This window comes from Cyprinus carpio, chromosome A19 (genome assembly GCF_018340385.1).
Source record: "Cyprinus carpio isolate SPL01 chromosome A19, ASM1834038v1, whole genome shotgun sequence".
NCBI lineage: Eukaryota > Metazoa > Chordata > Actinopteri > Cypriniformes > Cyprinidae > Cyprinus > Cyprinus carpio.
The window spans coordinates 9725227-9746356 of record NC_056590.1 but is presented as its reverse complement, the minus strand read 5'-3'; the positions used below and the strand labels follow the sequence as shown (position 1 = coordinate 9746356).

Genomic DNA, 21130 nt, shown 5'->3' with positions numbered 1-21130 from the left:
ACACTGTACGTGTGACAAACCAGAACATGCTGCTTCAGCAGTAAGACGCGTTCCAGGGAAAGTCACTTCTTGTTTTTGTTTTGATATGAAATCATTGACTGTACTGTTGCCCCTTGATAATGAATCTGTTTTTCTGACACACTGTTCAATTCTTTAAATTCCAGAAGGGTTGAAGGAAACGTATTTTCTTAAGTGGATCACATTACAGCAGTTTCCTGCTGTGTTCCCAACATTTCCAGGTCAAACACATTCACAATAAAGATGGACTACTAGTTCAGCTGAAGAGATAGGAATTCGATCACAAACTACAGGGACAAAACAGGATATTGAAGACAAGGTGGTTTCCTATGTCACTGAATGATAATATGTGTGACAAATGAACTTACAATCAACTTCATTTGACCACAAAAACACAAAGCAGCACATAAACACATTCATAAGAGAGAAACATCTCAAAAGAGCTACTAATACTGTTACTTTTATTAGTTTTCTTTTTAAATGTACTATTTGGCATTATGTAGATGTCGATAAGTTTGTTTCTTCATCAGAGCAGATTTGGAGAATCCTCTGCAGTGAATGGGTGCCGTCAGAATGAGAGTCCAAACAGCTGATGAAACATCACAATAATCCACAAGTAATCCACATGACTCCAGTCTATATATTAATGTCTTATGAAGCGAAAAGTTGTGTGTTTGTTACACTAAACAAATCCCTCAAGACGTTTTAACTTCAGACTGTTTCTTTCCTGCGAAATCCGTAATCCATAACAACGCATCCTTCGGTGAAGAATTCCATCCCCTATTGTCCTTTCACATCAAAATCCACCGATATATTTGTTTAGAACACTTTTTGCTCTGTACATATTTCTCTCCTGATTCAGACAAGAGAAAGCAATATTATGGATAGAGGAATTATGGATTTTAGCCGGAAACAATGGTTTAAAGTTTAAAACATCTAATGATGGATTTGTTTAAGAAACATGCAGCTTTTTGCTTCACAAGATGTTAATTGATGGACTGGAGTCATGTGGATTACTTGTAGATCATTGTGATGTTTTTATCAGCTGTTTGGACTCTCATTCTGACGGCACCCATTCACTGCAAAAGATCCATTGGTGAGCAAGTGATGTGATGCTAAATTTCTCCAAATCTGTTCAGATGAAGGAACAAACTCATTTACTCATCTTGAAATAATTTTCAGTTTTGGTTGAACTATTCCTAAGAAGCACATGAGATATTCACAGATGAAACGCAACTGAAAACTCCATGCATTTCTCAGGGCATAAGAAATGCATGGATAACAAAATGCACAATAACAAAACGGGAACTTTGACTCTCGGACCAGCTGATTAAATTCCTCTGTTGTGACTCTATTGTACCATCTTGTTGAACTTCCGCAGCTACAGTATGCTGTTATGTGCACTGTGCTCACTTAAAAAGCTCCTCAGAGGTCTAAGCAGTCAAATGGAGTTGAGGCTTCAACACAGGAAACTTTGCCTTGGGCCAGTTCTGGTGGATATTCATTTTTGTGGCTTTGATGTGCATATGCAGACAAAATAGGGGGCGACTTGGCAGACAGATAACACAATTGTTGGGCATTTCACGTTTTGTTCCATATTTGAGTTTGTCCGGAAAGCACATTATACTCGATTTCTCCTGCTCTCTCTCCCATTCAAACGCAAACACATGCAACACGGGCACAGAAAAGTGTTGTCAGCGCTGCTCTGACAATTTTATCAGTAAAATAGTTCAATAATTTAAAAGCTACATGTCATAACCGATGTAATATGGCGCTGTTATTGATGCAGATGAACTTAACAGATTCATGTTATAAGAGACGCTGCTGCCATAATAAATGTAATAAATATACTAAAATTAATTCTGATGAAGTGAAGCAGTTCAGTCTAATAAAATTTTGACCATTTTAGTATTTGTGTTTTTTTCTGCGTACGTGTTTTTTGTTTGGCAGTATTCCATTTGCTGCCTTAAAAGGTAGTTGCTTATTTGGACAGCAAAGGAGTTCATTGGTTTTGGAACAGAGCCAGTGTAGTGTCATGTGGCACAACCTCACTTCCTATATTCTCTGGCAGCCATCGTACATCCGTCTGTGTGCCTGTTTTAAAGGATTTCTACCATTTTTAGTGTTTAGATTGAAACAGTGGCTCTGAAAATAGTAGCTTGGCGCCCTCTGAGTGTCTGCAGGAGGGTGTTTCCGTGTCGGCAGGTGGTACGGGTTGGGAGCACTGCATCTGCACGTCCACTACAGCGCCTTATGGTTGGTACACTGCGGAAATATGTCTGAGAGAGATGAAAGGCCTCTGTAGAGACTAAATGACCCATGCAATGAACTCACTTCTTGCTGCTTTATATATCTGTAACCAGTGACTTATAAAAAGTAAACGAGTCAGTCTGACCTCTGTTGTGATTTCTGAGTGGTTATACAATTCATGACATTGTACTATTCACCCTGCATTCAGCAAAAAAGGAGCCAAAAAGATAAAATGGCTAGACTATATTAAAACCAAACTATGTCCAGACACTGAGTCAAGGTTTGATGACAGTCAGTCAAAACAGACCAAAATACATTTATTCATAAGAATTTCCTAATGAAACTGGATTTTTTCTTTTTTTTTCAATTTTAATCATTTAATAATAAAACCAACATTATAAAATCGACTAAATTACACTTTATAAGTACATTTTATATGTAAATAAAAATATATTATAAATGATACACACATTGAATGGTTTGGGGTCAGTAAGATGTTTCTATTAATCATAAAATCCTTTAAAAAAAATACCATAACTCTTTTCAATGTTGATAATAAAAAGAAATGTTTCCTGAGCAGCAAATCATATTGTAAGAATGATTTCTGAAGGATCATGTGATACTGAAGACTGGACTAATGATGCTGAAAATTTAGCTTTGACATCACAGGAATTAATTACACACAAACACACACACACACACACACACACACACACAAAAATTCAAAGAGAAAACGGTTACATTAACATTGTCACGATAATACTGTTTAATGGCATTTTTATCAAATAAATGCAGCCCTGGTAAGCATAAGAATTTTTCAAGAGCATTGTACAATTTTACTAACCCCAAACTTGTAATATAATTTAGAATAAACATATATTTTTATACATTTCATATAATATACATAGTTTTGAAAAAGTTTTCATCAGTAAGTGACAACCACAAGGCAACTTTTACTGCAAAACATTTTTATTTCAACTGAATGCAGAGTGTTTTACAGAGGAGCATTTATACATAATTAGAGGTGCTGTTTGCTCATACAAAATTAAAAAAAGAACATATCATACACTATCTACACATGCCACTTCTTGCGGAGCGGCATTTAACAAGGATTGTCAGAAATCCATTTGCACACTTTAAAGTCCGAGAGGAGTTGCATTTTTGCATGCAATCACTGAGGTGCAGACACATGACAGGCATATGTTTGAATGTTGTACGTTAAAAGGGGAAACTAACCTAGTGTCTGTCTTGGATGTGTTGTATCATGTCCCTCAATGTACTGCAATATTCTCCATCTCAAGTATTTCCAAGGCCTAAAATATTATCATCCGTTCATGGCACATCTTCAAATCAAAATAAGACTTTTTTTCAGAAACATATGTCTTATGGATACCAACTGACCAATCAGCAGCTCTGAATATGACTGGGTCGTAAAGGACACCCACTTTATAGTCCAGCTGCTAAACTGGTTTTATGGCCCTCAAAACTGTGCAAAACAACAAAAAGCAAAGCTTTCTATTACTTTAACATCATGGGGCAGAGTTATATGAACCCATAATGTTCAAGGCAGCTATAAAAGTATTTTAAAACAATTCTGATCATTCAAACTTTATCAAAACACAAGTATAAATCAAACCTTTTTTGGAGAAAACACCCCATCACAAATCAGTAAAGGTGTTTCAATACACTCAAACACATCTACATACACAGACAGCACACTTCAACACATCTACAGCTTCACTCATAACACAGGCTCCTAAAGCTTGTGTTTTAGACACCCATCATGCTATTCATGTTAAACACAATTGATATGTTAAATATGCCACTACATTACCCAAATATCTTTCCTTTTTTCCTTACAATTTCAAACAACTGTATGTACGTTTTTACCTTGAAACTATCTGTTTCAAAATCATTCTGATGGTACTCTGGCTTTTAATAAGGCAGGGGTGTCAAACTCTTGGAGGGTTTACTTCCAACCCTGCACCAACGTGCATAGCATGTAGTTTTCAAATAAGCCTGAAGGACCTGATTAGCTGGATCAGGTGTGTTTAATTAGGGTTGGAGCTAAACTATCCAGGGGTGTGGCCCTCCAGGAACTGAGTTTGACACCCCTGTTCTCACTACTGTGTGTGTGCACTTGGATGGGTTAAATGCAGAGCACCAATTCCGAGTATGGGTTACCATACTTGGCAAATGTCACGACTTTCACTTCACTTTCACTTCTAATAAGGAGAATGGCTTCTGTTTCTTTTGCCCGCTCCCCACAAATTTCTGTTCCGGAAGCAAGTTTGGTGAGCGGGTACGAAATTCCGCGAAGCAATAAATATCCACGTGTACAGCTATCCGCTGTAATTACGTCAGTGAATTCCACTCTATTAACTGTAGGGGGCTCCAAAGTCGCAAAAATACATAAGACTACATACAGTTGCTTTAACGTTTTGTCATTCTCTACAAACGTGGACTGAATAAATAATAAACACAGTCATAATAAATTCAACTGATATACTCAAACCCAAAACATTTTGTCTAAACATCTGTATGACTGTGTTCAGAATGGAATACTGGCCTATTGCCTACTTCTGTTCTTTTCTGAAACAAATAGACAAAATTAAAAATAATAATATTTTATGCTTAAAACAAGTACAAATAACTGTCAATGGAATAAGAAAATCAAACATAACTTGTTTTCACTTTGAATTTGAAAGTTTTTTTTTTTTTACTCCATTGGCAGATTTTTTTCTTGTTTTAAACTTAAACTCACTCAAATTTTATACATTGTTCTGAAAACAAGAATTAATATCTTACGTATCTTAATTTAAGAATATTTAGAGGTGTTCTGCAAAACAAGTCAAAATACTAAATAATAAAAAAATAATCTGCAGTTTACTGCAAAAATAGTAAATAGCATGTCATTCTGAACTGCTTAAGTAAAACTATGTAGTACTGAATAGTTTAGTAATGAATTTCCAAATGAATCAATTAAAAGGCAAGTACATCATATCAATAGGTTTAATCAACAAAAAAGTGACTCTTTTCTGACTCGGAGAATCCCTCATGAATTATGGATCAAGTCAACACATTAGACCTGTATAATTCTACACATACAATCAGTTTCCTTTGAGAGTAGGATATGTTTTACACTCATTCACAGTACACTGACGCCCTCTGCAGTGCTAGTCTGGTAATAAAAGTGAACTTTTAGTTGCATAAGGTTAGAAGTAAACAGCCATTACATCCAGTGCCCTTATCAATGCCTTAACTCATTAATAACGTCTGAAAGTCTTTCACAGTATCAACAAATGGGAAATCTACATTTTCAGGAGTAGTTCAGACTTCATGAATCAGTGCTGAGATATTCTGACAAGCAAAAACATAATATAAAAAAATCATAAACAGAGGTTGCTTTACATAAAAATCATATTCAATTAAAACATTCCTAAAGCTGAAGAGAAAAGGAATACTTTGGTTTAAAAAAACATTATGTCAATGACAACAGAACAATAAAGTAAAAGGAATCAATTCCCATGATCATGTGTGTTTTAGTGGCTTCATACATCACTTGTTTCACACAATAGTGTTTTAAACTAACAATCAGACATTATTCACTTGGACACAACAGCCACACATAAATGAACTGTTTATAAACAAACAAACATTAGGAATATGCTCTTTTGCAATGCCCAATACAGAAATAAACAGGTGGAGTTTGGCATCAGACTTGAAGAGGTTGAATAGCTATTAAAAAATTAAACACTGAAAAGCCCATTTTGAGTTTTAGAAATGTTTCACATGCTATGAAAAAAAGTTAATTATTATGAAGCTTTAATTATGAAATGATTATGAAATATTTTAACAATAATTCATAATTTGCACCCATTTTTTCCATCCACCAGGTTTTACTCTGTAATTTAATACCAGTTTGTTCAAATCCCTTTATTAATACCAGTAACAACAGTAATTTTTGCCTTGGTAACTGATTATTTTGTATATTTATGAATACCTTCATGATGCATTATTTATATAAAGCTTCATAGAAAGTGCTACTAAACAATTTAAAAAAAAAATTATTCTTTGCAAACATTTACATTCAAATGTAAATCAATTTTACAACAAATTAAATGGTCTTCAACTATCAGGCTATTATTAGCATTAAAACATCAAAATTCATGGTGTTCATAAAAACGAAACAGAAAAACAAGGAAAGTTTTGTCAATAATAAAGCCAGTGGCAGCAGTGAGGTATCATAGAACACCGCAGTCATCACATTCCACACTGTCCACCATTCAAAACCTTTTCCATTTAAACGAACTGTTCACCCAGAAATGAAAATGTACTCACCCTCACTCCATCCTAGATTTAGAAGAGTTTGTTTTCTCGTCTGAACAGATTTGGAGAAATTTACCCTTATATCACTTGCTCACCAATAGTTCCTCTGCAGTGAATGGGTGCCGTCAGAATTAGAGTCCAAACAGCTGATAAAAACATCACGATAATCTACAAGAAATCCACACCACTCCAGTCCATCTATTAGTCTTGTGAATTGAAAAGCTATGTATTTGTGAGAAACAAATCCATCATTAAGGCGTTTTTAAACTTGAATGGTTAAAGAGTCTGACTTGTAACCCAAAGGTCGCAGGACTGAGTTCTGGTACCGGCAGGGATTGTAGGTGGGGGGAGTGAATGTACAGCGCTCTCTTCCACCTTTAATACCACAACTGAGGTGAGACCCTTGAGCAAGACACCAGACCCCCAAATGCTACCCGGGTGGCGCATCAAAAATGCCTGCCAATTGCTCTGGGTGTGTGTGTGTGTGTGTGTGTGTGTTCACTACTCACTGTGCACTTGGATGGGTTAAATGCAAAGCACAAATTCCGAGTATGGGACACCATGCTTGGCTACACGTCACATCACTTTACAATCACTTTACAATCCATAGTAACGATTTTTCTGGTGAAGAAGTCCATCCTCTGTTGTCCTCTCACATCAAAATCCACAGACATATTTGTTTAGAGCTGTTTTCGCTCATAAACTGTGCTTGATCTGTGCATATTTCTCTCCTGATTTAGACAAGATGACTTTTTCACTAGAAAGAAAAGAAAATTATGGATAGAGGACTCCTATTGTAACCAGAAGTAACAGTCTGAAGTTAAAAATGGATTGCAAACATGCAGCTTTTCATTTTATAAGATGTTAATTGATGGAATGGAGTCATGTGGAATACTTTTGGATTATTGTGATGTTTTTATCAGGGCTTTTATTCTGACGGCACCTATTCACTGCAGAGGATCCATTGGTGAGAAATTGATGTAATGCTAAATTTCTCCAAATCTGATGAAACGAATTTATCTACATCTTGGAAGGCCTGAGAAGTGAGTTTGAGCTAATTTTCATTTTTTAGGTGAACTATTACTTTAAAATTTTAACATCAGTACACTCGCTCCTATTCCTTACAGAACTGAAGTTCATACTGTTTGGTGAAGTCCATCAGGAAAAGGGAAACTTATGGAAGGCATAATTACCAGTGCAATTTCACACATCTGTTGGCAAAGACGCACGAGTGACAATTTTCATTATGGCATCAGAGTGCACATCCACACAAGAGCTTTTAAGCACGATACATTTCTCATGTTTAACTGGTAATGCCAGAGGAGAAAATCACCCATTGATTTACTCTCTCAAACTGATTAGGACAAGTCCAGGATGAAAGTGTCTGTCTTGTCTTTTAAGGCCTAAGGTTTAAGTCCCCATAATCGAGCAGGGAGAGTATTGCCACAGTAATTCTGGATAAAATGGATTATACATGAAGATGTTAAATACCGAAGTATTTATACAAGGACAAGATAAGATTTGAATGTGTCCATGATATAATAGCAGATGATGGATTACTTTACATCTTGACACAGAACAAGACGTTGTAGGCCATACAGTGACTTTCTGAATACTTGTTTTCTTCACTTTAAAACTAACAATTGATTAAATAGCAGAGTTAAAATTCATACTGATGTTCCATTACATGTTTCCATATTGTTATAAGGCATTTTTCCATTATGAATGAATTTATATTGGTTACAAGAGACCAGATTACATCTAAACTTCCTTGAATTAAAGACCATATTGCATCCCAGTGTAACTTTCTAAAGATCTTACACCTTTTAGACAGTTTTCAAAATGCAGCAAGTGCAAAGTGGAAGAAGAAAACTGGATGTAGTAATACTGTTGGACCAGAGTGAAAATCCATATTAATACAAACATGAATGCTTCAGGCCATTCAGCTGAGCAGAATTAGAAAAAAGTTTGAGAACAGACAGACATACCGACAGTCAAATTATTAGAGAATGTTTTTGGTGCATCCATCTCGGTGTTACAGCACAGCTACAGCTCCAAAACCACCCAGTTTACATAAAGCTGAAACGATCCATGTGCAAAAACAAAACATGTTTAACAAAGATGAACAGACATCCCAAGATTCATCCAATCCTGCACTGAGGCAGTTGGCACGTAGATTGAGTTTCAGTCATTGGCTTATAATGCTGTTTTTGCTTCTTGAAATGTTAAATTCTCCAAGACTGCCATTCCAGAAGGTTTCATATAATGGTCCATTGGCCATTAGTGACTCCTAAAGCTCATCGTTTTGTACCGCAAACCAAACCTCTGTGGTTTGACCCCACTCACCTCTACCCTGGCTCTTCTGCCAGCTGATTGGCTGTTGGGTGAGTCAGTCAATGATGCTTTTAGTCCATTTAGAGGGTGGCCAAAATCCGTGAGAATGAGATGATGACGGTGAAAGCGGTCTGGCCCACTCCAAACACCAGAGCTTCAAGAGGAGCCATGTCCTTCCCTGCCACACGGTACACAGCTGCTACTGCCGCACCTGAGATAGAAGAAATCAACAGCCCAAAAAATAACTAGATAGTAAAGACTGTAGACCAACATTGATGTTAGCTTGAGAAAGTCTAGTCTGAAAGTTTAAAAGGGTTTAACAAACTGTAACTGTGAAGCCTGAAATAGTTTAAAGCTTAAAGTTTAAAATATAAATAGATATCTGCTGTTATGCGGTTGGTAGGGTATTCTGGGTGGTTACTAAGGTGTTGTTATGCAGTTGCTAGGCTATTTTGAGTGGTTGTTGGGGTGTTACTTTGCTGTGAGGTTACTAGGGTGCTGCTATTCTGTTGGTAGGGTATTCTGGGTGGTTGCTAGTTTTTTGCTAGGGTGTTGATATGCAGTTGCTATGCAGTTTCTAGGGTGTTCTAAGTGGTTGCTATGCTATGCCATATATAATTTGCAAAGTTTTGTAAATCTGAAATGTCAAAAACTATAAAATGAATATATAATATACATAATATATCAGCTTTAAAGCCTTAAGAGCTTAAAGTCCACTTTTATTTGTAAGTACAGTTTGAATTTCTCTCTGAAGTTCTATTAAGTTACCAAATGTTTTCCATTGAATTTATACCGAAAAGATTTTGTAATATGTTTGTAAATATTGACTCTCAGACTAATGCAAAATTCAGCCAAGCATCTTAAAAAGATCAGTAGCAGATACCAGATTCGAAAAAAACATGTCATGATCTAACGTCTCGTGACTTTTTTACCTTCTCTCTGACCTTTACAATTAAGCAGGCAACTAGCTGAATACTGGAAACAGGAGTTGATACATAAATGTAGGCGGTCATATGTTAATAAACTCATGGTTGTTTAAAAAAATTTCTAAATAGACTGGGGAGAGATCTACATAAAATTTCAAACCTTTATTTCACATTTGCAAGAAAATTAAATATGATCAATTTAAAGCAAATATTCAAAGAGTGAAAGTGCTTTCAGGGTCCTGTTTGGGTGTAAGAGTCTTACTAATAGAAAATAAAAGATTTACGCAAAAGATCTCAGACTGGATAACACTTTAGCCTGACTCAGTCATTTATGTTCTCTAAGCAGATTTTTATTAAATGTTTGAGTGACATGATTCAGTGTGTTTGTCTAAAAGTCTGTTGTAGGTCAATCTACATATAAGCCACTGTGTGTGCCAGGCAATGTGTGTGTGTAATGTGGCTCTCAGTAAATGTCTCTCTCTCTATCTTTGTCTCTCTTTGCAAAATCCATATTAAAAATAAAGCAGACCTCTGGGAACAGGCCCTACAGTGTACAGCTATATACAGTATACAGTGGGTATAGAAAAGATTCACCCCCTTTAAAATCATCAAATTTTGTTGCTTTGTAGCCTGAAATGAAGATGGACACAGTTTTTGTTTTGTCCAGCTGCAAAGCAACTATATGCGATTCATTTAAAGGGGGTTGATTCTTTTCTATACCCACTGTAAATGGAGCCAAACTCCTTTTGTGCCTGACTGGAGAACAGCTTCTTCATTGACACCATGCCCAACTACACAATGTCCTTATAACATTCATGACATATTACATTATAGTGATGGACTGAAATTTTGGCATCCAAAAATATTTGTCCAAAGTTCAGTTCTGGAGGGCTGAAAACACTGACCAAACCTGAAGTTTAATTAATGCTATAAATTAAAATTAAAATAATAAATGTAATTTTTGACACATCTCATCTTTTCCTTTTCACTACTGGTTACAGCACAAAATAAACATGAATGAACATCAGAAGGTATGCTGAAAGAAACAATACAACTTATTGAAATCTATAATTGCCCAATCAGTGTTTCAACCACAGAAAGATGTCAAAAATACATTATATTTACCCCAGGAAAGCCAATTAATATCTATAAACTGGAATAAATCTGTCATAAAAAAAAAGTTTTTAATACAGCCACTGTTTAAATGTTTGTATTTTAACAATATATCATTAAAAAGATGCATCTTATGTGTATTTAAAATTTTTATATACAACTAAGTTTTATTTGAGTGCTAATTATTAAATAAATTTCATTTTCCATTTTCAGCAAAATTAAAACTTTAATTTTGGTGCATAACTTACTAATTATACACTAGTATAATTACTAATTATAATGCATTTTAATTGTCACAAAAAATCACTCGTATAAAAACTTATTTACAAGATTTTCACTTAAATAGTCTAAACTCCTTGGCAACTGCCTAGCAGTCTCTCAGAACACACTAGCATCATGCACGAGCAAACATCACTCACTTTTATTTCAGAAAATGTAAAAATCTAGTTGGAAAATAAATATTTCCTAGCCTAATTGTGCCAGCAGAAAAAGTGTTTTCAGAATTGAGAAAAAAATTTGATTGAAGATTATGGACACAAAACTGTGCATTAATAAATCATGCACAAAATGACCAGGGACATTTAATAATATCAATGTCATATTGCGTTTAAGAACATGCACACTTATTAAGTGAACTTAAAATCATCCTGTCCACAATGGTTGATAAGGAAAGCTGAAGTGTGTGAATACTGACTGGTGATGACCGCGTCGGTGAGAGAAGCCAGGAACCCCACGCTGATGAGCACCACTGTGATGAGCCGTCCTCTCTTATGACGCTGCAGTGTCACACACATCAGCAGACCCACGGCACTGTGAACGAACAGAGACGAGAATAGACACCACAGGAACACCCAGTACCACATTTCTGCAGAGACAAATCACACAGACACAGATACAGAGACAACAAAACGGTTAGAAAGTTAGCTGGTTGCCAAAAATGCAAATCAGCAGCATTTCTTTTAGGAAGCTTATGCATAAATGTCAACTGCTTGTTTAATTCAGCAAGTGGTAGGCAGTCTGTGAGATTTTTTTTTTTTTTCTTTTGCATTTTACTGTAATATTGTGTAAAACTGTTACTGATGATTCACACTGGAAATGGATGGTGAAGCACAGTAAACACTGTGACATAGAAAATGTCATTCAGAACCAAAATTGTGGAAATCATTCATAGCTATGAATTTATGTCACTGTCAAATCAAATTATAACAAAATAAAAACACATTCACTTTCTTGCATGTTCTTATTTCTTTAAAAAAAAAAATGAGTGAAGAGGAATTGTTTTGTGAAGAACCTCTGTTAAAGGAACACTTACAAACCAGAGTTCAAAATTAGGTAGACAGTTCATATATTCATTTATTAAAATTAACAGACTGCAGCCTTTTTTATTATAAGGTCATATTAATCTGTCATTTGTCTGAATTACTTTTCAAGTGCCTTTTAACCTCAAAATATGAAAAGCCATTGTTATTTTGATTGTTGTGATGTAATTTTCACCACAGTCAGGAATTTTTCCACTAATATACTGTATGTAGCACAACTGTTTTCAACATCAATAATAAGAAATTCTCAATAATAAGAATGATTTCTGAAGGATCATGTGACACCGGAGACTGGAGTAATGGTGATGAAATTCAGCTTTATATCACAGGAATTAAAATATATTACAACAGCATACAGTTGTTTTAATTTGTAATAATATTTATTACTGGTTTTACTGTAATTATAATAATGAAGCCTTGGTAAGCATAAAAGAGATTCAAAAAAATTAAAACATCTTACTGACCCCAATGTTTCGAACAGTAGCAATGAAGCAATGAAAAATCAAGGTAAATGTCATCTGTGAACAATGTGTCATTTTCAATCAAGCTGTAATTTTGTCCAGTTATTGAAAAAGCATGAAAATATATGTCATTGTGTACATTTATGACACACAGATGCTGGGAATGAAATAAACCATAGCAAGACAAAAGAATAAGTCAGTCCAAAAATGTAATTTCCACCTCATAATTCTATTAAACAATTTCACATGTGGTGCACATGATACGTGTTGGCTAAAATTGACAGAATTCTGTATGGATATGAACTCTTGGAACAAATAAAAGAAAATAAATGAAAACTGTATTAAAATCAGCATGACCAAATATACCCATATTTAAAGAAATACTCCTGAGAATCTCGAGTCAGAACACATCGTAACAGAGCAGAACATACCGTACTTATAACAGTGAAGCTCAATAAATACTCTCCCACTGTCTCCAACATCGCTTTCTCATAAACTCTCTCTTCTACTTTCATTTACTCTCTCTCTTTCACACTCCAACATGAGCTAGGAGACTGTTATTATTTAAGTGTCTTGTCCACACAGCTCTGAGGGGAGTAAATGAGCAGTTTGGCTCCACTGATAAACCCAGAGAGAGAATAAGTCTGCTCTGTAGCCTTCCAGAAGATCCCAAGACATGGACGAGCATTGTAGCTCAACAACGAAACTGATTATCAAACTGCTGTTGTAATGAACTCTAGGAAATGCAGCTCCACATAAATGAGAAATGCTTGAGAAACCACACACTCAGGCAGAAATACTGTAATTTAACATGTCAAAGCGAAAGCGTCAAATAACGAACTGCATATTTGCACATGCAACGCTGGATAGTGCTGATTAGAGCTTTTGTTTACCATGAAGCATGAAGAGACATTATGCCATTAAAACCTTAGGAAGTGTACATTTGTAAATTCAACACATGTACACACAAATATAAAAAGTAAAATTGTGAAATATTATTAAAAATTTAAATGATTGTTTTCTATTTCACTATATTTCAAAATGTAATTTATTCCTGTGATGCAAAGCTGAATTTTCAGCAGCCATTACTCCAGTTTTCAGTGTCACAGTGTTGCCTTCAGAAATCATTCTAAAATGCTGATTTGCTGATATTATGTATTATTATCAAAGTTGAAAACAGTTTTTAAGTCAATAAAAAAAGATTATCGGAGGACAGAAAATACTATTTCAACCTTTCTACTTCAAAATTTCATTTTAAATAAATTTATTTCACAACTATTTGTGAAATTTACAAAGAATTTCTGAGTAAAAAAAAGTTGGCCAATCTCTTAATGAAAAAAGTTCAGAGTGAAAAAGTTTCACAATTTATAAGAAATGTTTCTTGAGCAGCAAATCAGCATATTACAATGATTTCTGATGAATCATGTGACACTGAAGACTGGAGTAGTGGCTGCTGAAAATTCAGAGTTTCATTACAGGAATAAATTACATTTTAAAATATACTGAAAAAGAAAACAGTCATTTTATGTTGTAATAATATTTGGCTGTTTTTACAGTAATTTTGATCAAATAAAAGCATCTTAATCAGCATAGGAGCATCACCTATATGTGATGACACCTATGGCTCAGTTATCCAAACTAAACACTAACACACAAACACAATGTATTGATTAAGCTATTAGCTGCCACTAACATGAAAAGTGAGACGTAATATCCAGACAGAGAGGCATTTGTGCTGGAAGTCTGTAAACCGTACATCCACATGCACACACACACATAGCAATATAAACAGACTAACAATGGCAACACAGAGAGTTGTCCATCAAACTGTGTTATCAGTAAACCGAGGCAGACGGACACAAAAGCCTCAGAGCCATGCTGTGCCAGGAATGAGGTGGCACTGCCTACTGCCTCAATGAAACAAAAAGCACAGATAACACAAATACTGGACAACAGACACTCGAGCACTGAGATGCAGGAAGAGAGACACGTTAGGACAAATGAACTGGGAGAGAGAGACTGAGAAAGACTTTAGCACAGAGGAGTAAACTGAAGCACAGAGATCCTGGAACAAGATGAAAAGCATTCCTTCAATGTACTACTGACCTACATTACTAGGTACTATAGAGAGACACTAAGTCATTATTTGAACACTCACACAGACTCATATTTTAACTATTAAAGGATAGAAGGTAAGGAAAAAGCGCTCTTCACTACTCACATAGTGTATGATTGCAGGGGGAAAAAGAAGATTTTTATTAAACACTGATGAAGCACCATATTTTGGATGAAAATAAATCATAAACATGATTTGTTTTGCTTAAAAATCTATCATCTAAATGACAGATGCACCCAGCACTGATACAAATGCTTCAGGTAAAGTAATACATTTTTTGCCATTGTTGCCGTTGTTAGTCTGTTTATATTGATGTGTGTGTGTGTGTGTGTGTGTGCATGTGGATGTACGGTTTACAGACTTCCAGCACAAATGCCTCTCTGTCTGGATGTTACGTCTCACTTTTCATGTGAGTTTGTGCAAAACAATCAATTCAGCAAAGTTTATACTATTTTCTGTTTATTTTTGATCATCTTTTGATCATAAGCACCTTATAGAAAATGAGTGTGGTGAACTGAAGAGCAGCACCACCAACATGGAGCTGGGAATCTGAAGGGTCTGGAGTGATTCTGGATGAAGGAATGGTCTCTGATCTCTTGTCAGGTGTTCTCTAACCTCATCAGGCATTATAGCAGAAAATGTAGAGCTGTTAAACTGGCAAATGGAGGTTTAAAAAATAATTCAATAAAAGGGTGCCGTTAATTGTGGTCAATGTGTATTAGAGGAAAACATTTATTTCATAATCATATTTCCCCCCATTTTAAATTCTTATGATCCAATGAAAGGTTAGATTTTTGTGAATTTTTCAAATAAAAGATCAAAAGGATTAACAATGCAGATTAATTTTCACAGCCTCCTTTGATCATATTTACCAAGGGTGCCGATATTTTTGGCCATGACTGTATATAGTAATGTTGTTGGTTCTCACTTGCTACATAAATCTAAAACATTTTAAAAAACAATAAATATTAGATCATATTAGCAAATAATTGTGCTTTCGATTGCATCAAGGATCAGCCAAGTGGACAAGCTAAATTTCATTCATTCAAATTGTTTACAGTTCTATAACAACATCATCAGGCTATATTTTGGAGTCATATTGTTGCAAAAAAAAAAAAGGGATGGGTTCAATGTAAAGCATCGGGCATGTGAAAGGCCCTTTTAAACACCCTGGGTGCTGGTTGTGTCAACAAAGCAATTTCCGAGGTGACAAAAAAAAACCTTTTGTCAGGCTGTCAACAGTCACAGTGAGAAACAAAGTTCTTCAGAATCAGCATATAATGATGTACAGCACATACAAGCATTCCAATTTAACAAACATACAAATAAACAAACCCACCATCATCAAGTACTGTCTAACTCTGTGGTGAACCACAATAAACATGACCGAATTTAAAGGGGTCTTATTATGCTTTTTCACTTTTTCAACTTTAGTTAGTCTGTAATGTTGCTGTTTGAGCATAAAAAAGATCTGCAAAGTTACAAAGCTCAAAGTCCACTTCAAAAGGAGATATTTTATTTAACAGAAATCACTTTTCAGAAACTACAATGAACGACTCGTTTGGACTACAACTCATATTTTCCGGGATTTGTGATCTCACAAATATCAATGGGAGGAGACCTGGTTGAGCTGCACTAGAGAAGGCACAGAGTTTTATCACTATGTCAGAGACACGCTAGCTTTCCCAAGGCAGACGAACTTAGAGTGGTTACAATCATCCAGGTTTAAATCGCACTCAAATTAATTTGATTTTGATGCAATATTTACACTGAAGCTGGCAGGCAGCTATGGTAAGGGCCATGACATTTCCCGACCAAGCGCCGAGTGCTGCCAATCACAACACACACTGGCCCTGCTAACCAATCACAGCACATTTTAGATTTCAGAAGGCGGGCCTTCATTTGATACAGGAACTATTCGAGCCGTTCATGCCAGACTGGGGAGAGAGGTGTTGTAATAATGTAAAATATGTAGAAAATAATGTGTTTTTCGAACAACCTAGTGTGAGAGCCTGTTCTAGTACACACCCAAAAGAAAATCAAGACTTTGTAAAAGAGCATAATAGGACCCCTTTAAAAAAAACCGAGATGCTAATTAAGATCACCAAATGAGAAGTAGCATTGTCACAGATCTCTTCCAATAATATACTGCAGTTAAAGCTTTGTTTTCAAGACAGTGTAAAGTTTCTACCTCTGCAAAGGAAACTCGGCCACTGAATATTAAGATATCAGTGACTTATTATTATTAGCAGTGTCTGGCAGATGATAAAACACCAAAAAAAAAAAAAAAACACTGACTAGAGACCTTTAGCAACAACCCTTTTAAACACTCACAACCCCCTGTGATAGCAAGTCTTTCACAGGAAAGCACAACTCAAATTTTCTTAAATGTTAAAAGTAAAATACTTTTATTCAGCAAGGATAAGAGTTAAGAGATAAGAGTTACATTTTATCGAATGTGACAGTAAAAACAATTATAATATTACAAAATATTTATTTTTCAAATAAATGCTGCTCTTTAGAACTTTCTATTCATCAAATAACTCAGAAAATCATGGTTTAAAAAAAACAAAACAAAAAAACGAAGCAGCACAACTTTTTACAACACTGATAAAACTAAATGTTTGTTGAGCAGCAAATCATCATATCAAAATGATTTCTGAAGAATCATGTGACACCGAAGACTGGAGTAATGAAGCTGATAATTCAGCTTTGCATCACAGGAATAAATTACATTTTAGAATATATTCAATAATCTCACTTTTATAACCCAGACAAACCAAAGTTTCTTAGAATGCACTGTTCACCCAAAGGCAGAAACAACTGCTAAGCATGTAAACGTCTGTCTTCTCTCTAAACAGCAGAAGGAAATGAAATGACTAAACATACTTGTTCCACTGACCAAAACAGGAAACGCCATTAACGTTCCTCCCAAGTGGGAGTTTGTCATAATCTCTCTGCATTCTCTTTGAGTCTTTGTGCTTCTGCACCTGTGCTGTTCCTTCACATCATCACAAAGAGAGACGTCTACTGCATAAGAGCCATCTGAACACAGCTGTCTCTGTCAGCAGCAGGGGCTTTTGAGGTGGATGTTCTGATTGATGGTCTGTTCTGATGGGGGACTGAAGCCTCAGCTGATGTGCAACCTCATTTTATCATGTTCTCCTGCCAAAAATTAATATTCCATTGGTTTACTCACCTTTTATATCTTTCAAAACCATTATGAAGTTGCACAAATAAATGTGTGGTACCTTTTTGGAGCTTGACTGTCGTAGTCATTCTGAATGCTTTTATTTAGAGAAGCGTTACAAAGAACTTCTTAAAAATTTATTTTTGGATGAAACAAAAAATAGCATATCGCTTTGGAATGGCAATGAGGGTGAGTAACGGTTAGTTTTTTTTTTTGTTGTTTTTTTACGACAGTCCTCACATGCTACCCGTCCTACAAATTGCATCATGTGTTGCGTCATGCCAGATGTCCATGATATTGCATAAATTATAATCTGGCTAAATCTCGGAAATGAAAGGGTGTGTCATGTGCCTCACATACCGAAAAATTGACCTACACTTGTTCCCTACAACTGCTTCATGCTGACTTCCAGTAACATCTGCTTACTTGTGGTCTGGCTTTTATATTATATTACATTGTTCACTACAGTAATTTTTTCCAGTGTTTCAGTGCTTCACTTTGATGCAGGACCCAGATTTTACATTATGTGACCTAACTCAATACCAGAATATATGTAAATGCTATAGTGAACTGCATTAGACCAGCAAAATTACCACCAGCATCAAATATGTCATACTAAACGTATAGTAGTGCTATTGTGGTTGTGTCCAAACCATGGTATTTTACCATAGCTCTATGTACAAAAAAACATATTACCGTTGTACTTTTTTGTTGTTTGTATTACAGTATTTTCTTACAGTAACAACAATAGTTGCTCATGCACTTGACTGTGAACTGCACTGCACTAGTGCACTAATGCATGCAGCCAGTCTGATGTGAACCTTTGAAAAGCACCATGGCACTCATTAATCTTAAATTAATCTAAAACCATCAGTCATTGCACTGTTTTTGGCGGTTCTCAGCTTGTGTAGTGGAGTAATCGTTAGTAATTACTGTCACCATATTGGTCTCCACATGATACCATGCTCGTGGGCTTTTTTTGTGCAGCATTATACAGTCTTTTGCCATGTAGATTGTGTGCTTACTCTGTGTTAGTCTGGCTGTTAGTCAACATCATTACTGTGTGAAAACATCTTTTCCGTGTCAAGGGTGTAACCTGCTATGTAAAAACTGCATAACATTTCGCACAAAGTATAGTTCATTTCCTTTTTAAGGGTCCAGATAAGGTAGCTACACCCATAATTGTATGAACAACTACAGCAATAATGTTTTCTTTTCTTTTAATGTCTTGGAATTTTTTGTGCATGTATGAAATGGATGTTATTAAACAACTGATTGATTTGTTAGTCTTGGATACCTCTCTCTAACAAATAGTATAACACACACACACACACACAAATAAATGCTCACCCTCTATATAACATATAGTATAACATATATGTGCATTTATGTATATATACTGTATATTATCTCTCTCTTTTTACACAACTGCTAAGCATTAAAAATGAATTTCTATAAAAAAAAGTGTTACAAGTCTTTTTGTTATACCAATAATAATTTTGCATATACTGTATATATGTGTGTGTGTGTGTGTGTGTGTGTGTGTGTGTATATATATATATATATATATATATATATATATATACACACACACACACACATATACACACACACACACACACATATATATATATATATATGGTATTCACTGAAATACTTTGATACAAATCTTGATTCTGAATGATTTCCATATAAATGTTATTTACAAAAACTGCCACCCTTACAAAACATCCTTACTGCAGTACCATAATATTACCATGTTTTATGAATATGTTCTAATGTAGAATCCTGTTTCCTTTTTCACATTTACCATGTAATACTATGCATTTTTTTTAAATACTGTGATATTAACAATGCAATAAATGAATATGATAATCATTCAGTATTATAATAGGCTATATATTAAAGGGTTAGTTCGGCCAAAAATGAAAATTAGCCTGTGTTTTACTCACCTGGGATTCGTCTGAAAGAAGAAAGTCAAATACACTTAGGATGCTTTGAGGGTATGTAAAACAGGCTAATTTTCATTTTTGGGTAAACTAACCCTTTAAAGTACCATGGTATTACCATCTGTGCTACGCAAGGGATGTAGTTTGCTGGCAATACACACTTAAAATATAACGGCATAGATATTAAGTAATGCACACAATACTACACCTTAATACCAAATGATTACTATATTAATGTAGCCTACCATGTTATTTACAAAAACTTCACCCTTACAAAAAGTACTTTGGAATATAGCCATGTCTTATGAACATGTTCCAAAGTAAAATCATGTTTTTACCAATACTAAATCTTTTACAATGCTATGATGTTAGTAACACAACAGATGAATATGGTAATCAGCATCATAGTAGGCTATATCAAAGTATCATGGTATTGTTATCATGTAAGGCGCACGCTTAAAATATAATATAAGAGGTATTAAGTAATAAATGCAATGCTAAACATTATACATTATTGATTTGGCATGTAAGCACACAGTTAGTGTGATGTGAAGTGTGACCTTGTTGAGATAGGATGCGCGCAGCTGCTCGTGCGTCTGCCGGTACAATAGACTGGCCGGTGTGGAGAGGCGTGTGCGCGCGACTGGATGAGACACAAGAACCCGTTTCACCGGATTTTTTCCTAATGTGAACGTACCTGTGAAGTGCTGTAAGGTCGGTACCGTGCCCTGGACCCACAGGCTCAGCACTTGCTGCACCGATAGATTAATGGAATAATCCTTATTCATGTTCGCGCTGGGCGGCTGGATAGCGGCCCTCTTGCTCAGATATCTGACCGAGGATGGGGGACACATGGAGCCTCCTCACCGGTGCCGCTGCTCGCTGGAGGAGGATGGCGGAGCGGCGGTCCGTCTGATCAGCTGCTGCTCAGGGGCCATGATGGGTACGGCTGACACACACACACATACACTCACACACTCTCACTCACTCACACACATACTCACGCACGCGCGCGCACACACACACACACCAGCGTTTCTTCATGGCTCTTAAAGGCGCAGCGCTCTTAAAGGGAGGTGAACGTCACTTTCACACTAAGACCAGATACATTAGTTTATGAATGAA

General features: G+C 35.7%; 1 protein-coding gene across 1 annotated transcript; it reads right to left on the bottom strand.

Moving 5' to 3' along the window:
* Positions 1–8663: 8663 nt before the first annotated feature.
* Positions 8664–21029, bottom strand: LOC109111993 (transmembrane protein 170B-like). The gene is made up of 3 exons (XM_042776290.1): positions 20703–21029; positions 11665–11835; positions 8664–9142 (listed from the first exon to the last, which is right to left on the bottom strand). The coding sequence occupies exons 1-3, from the start codon at positions 20857–20859 to the stop codon at positions 9012–9014; spliced, it is 459 nt and encodes a 152-aa protein (XP_042632224.1). The 5' UTR covers positions 20860–21029; the 3' UTR covers positions 8664–9011.
* Positions 21030–21130: the final 101 nt, after the last annotated feature.

Excerpts from the sequence above, each read along its gene's own strand:
- LOC109111993 (XM_042776290.1), bottom strand. The coding sequence starts at position 20,859 with ATGTGTCCCCCATCCTCGGTCAGATATCTGAGCAAGAGGGCCGCTATC. Across the intron at positions 11,836-20,702 it reads GACCTTACAGCACTTCACAG|AAATGTGGTACTGGGTGTTC; the intron begins GTACGTTCACAT and ends TTGTCTCTGCAG. Across the intron at positions 9,143-11,664 it reads CACCGACGCGGTCATCACCA|GTGCGGCAGTAGCAGCTGTG; the intron begins GTCAGTATTCAC and ends CTTCTATCTCAG.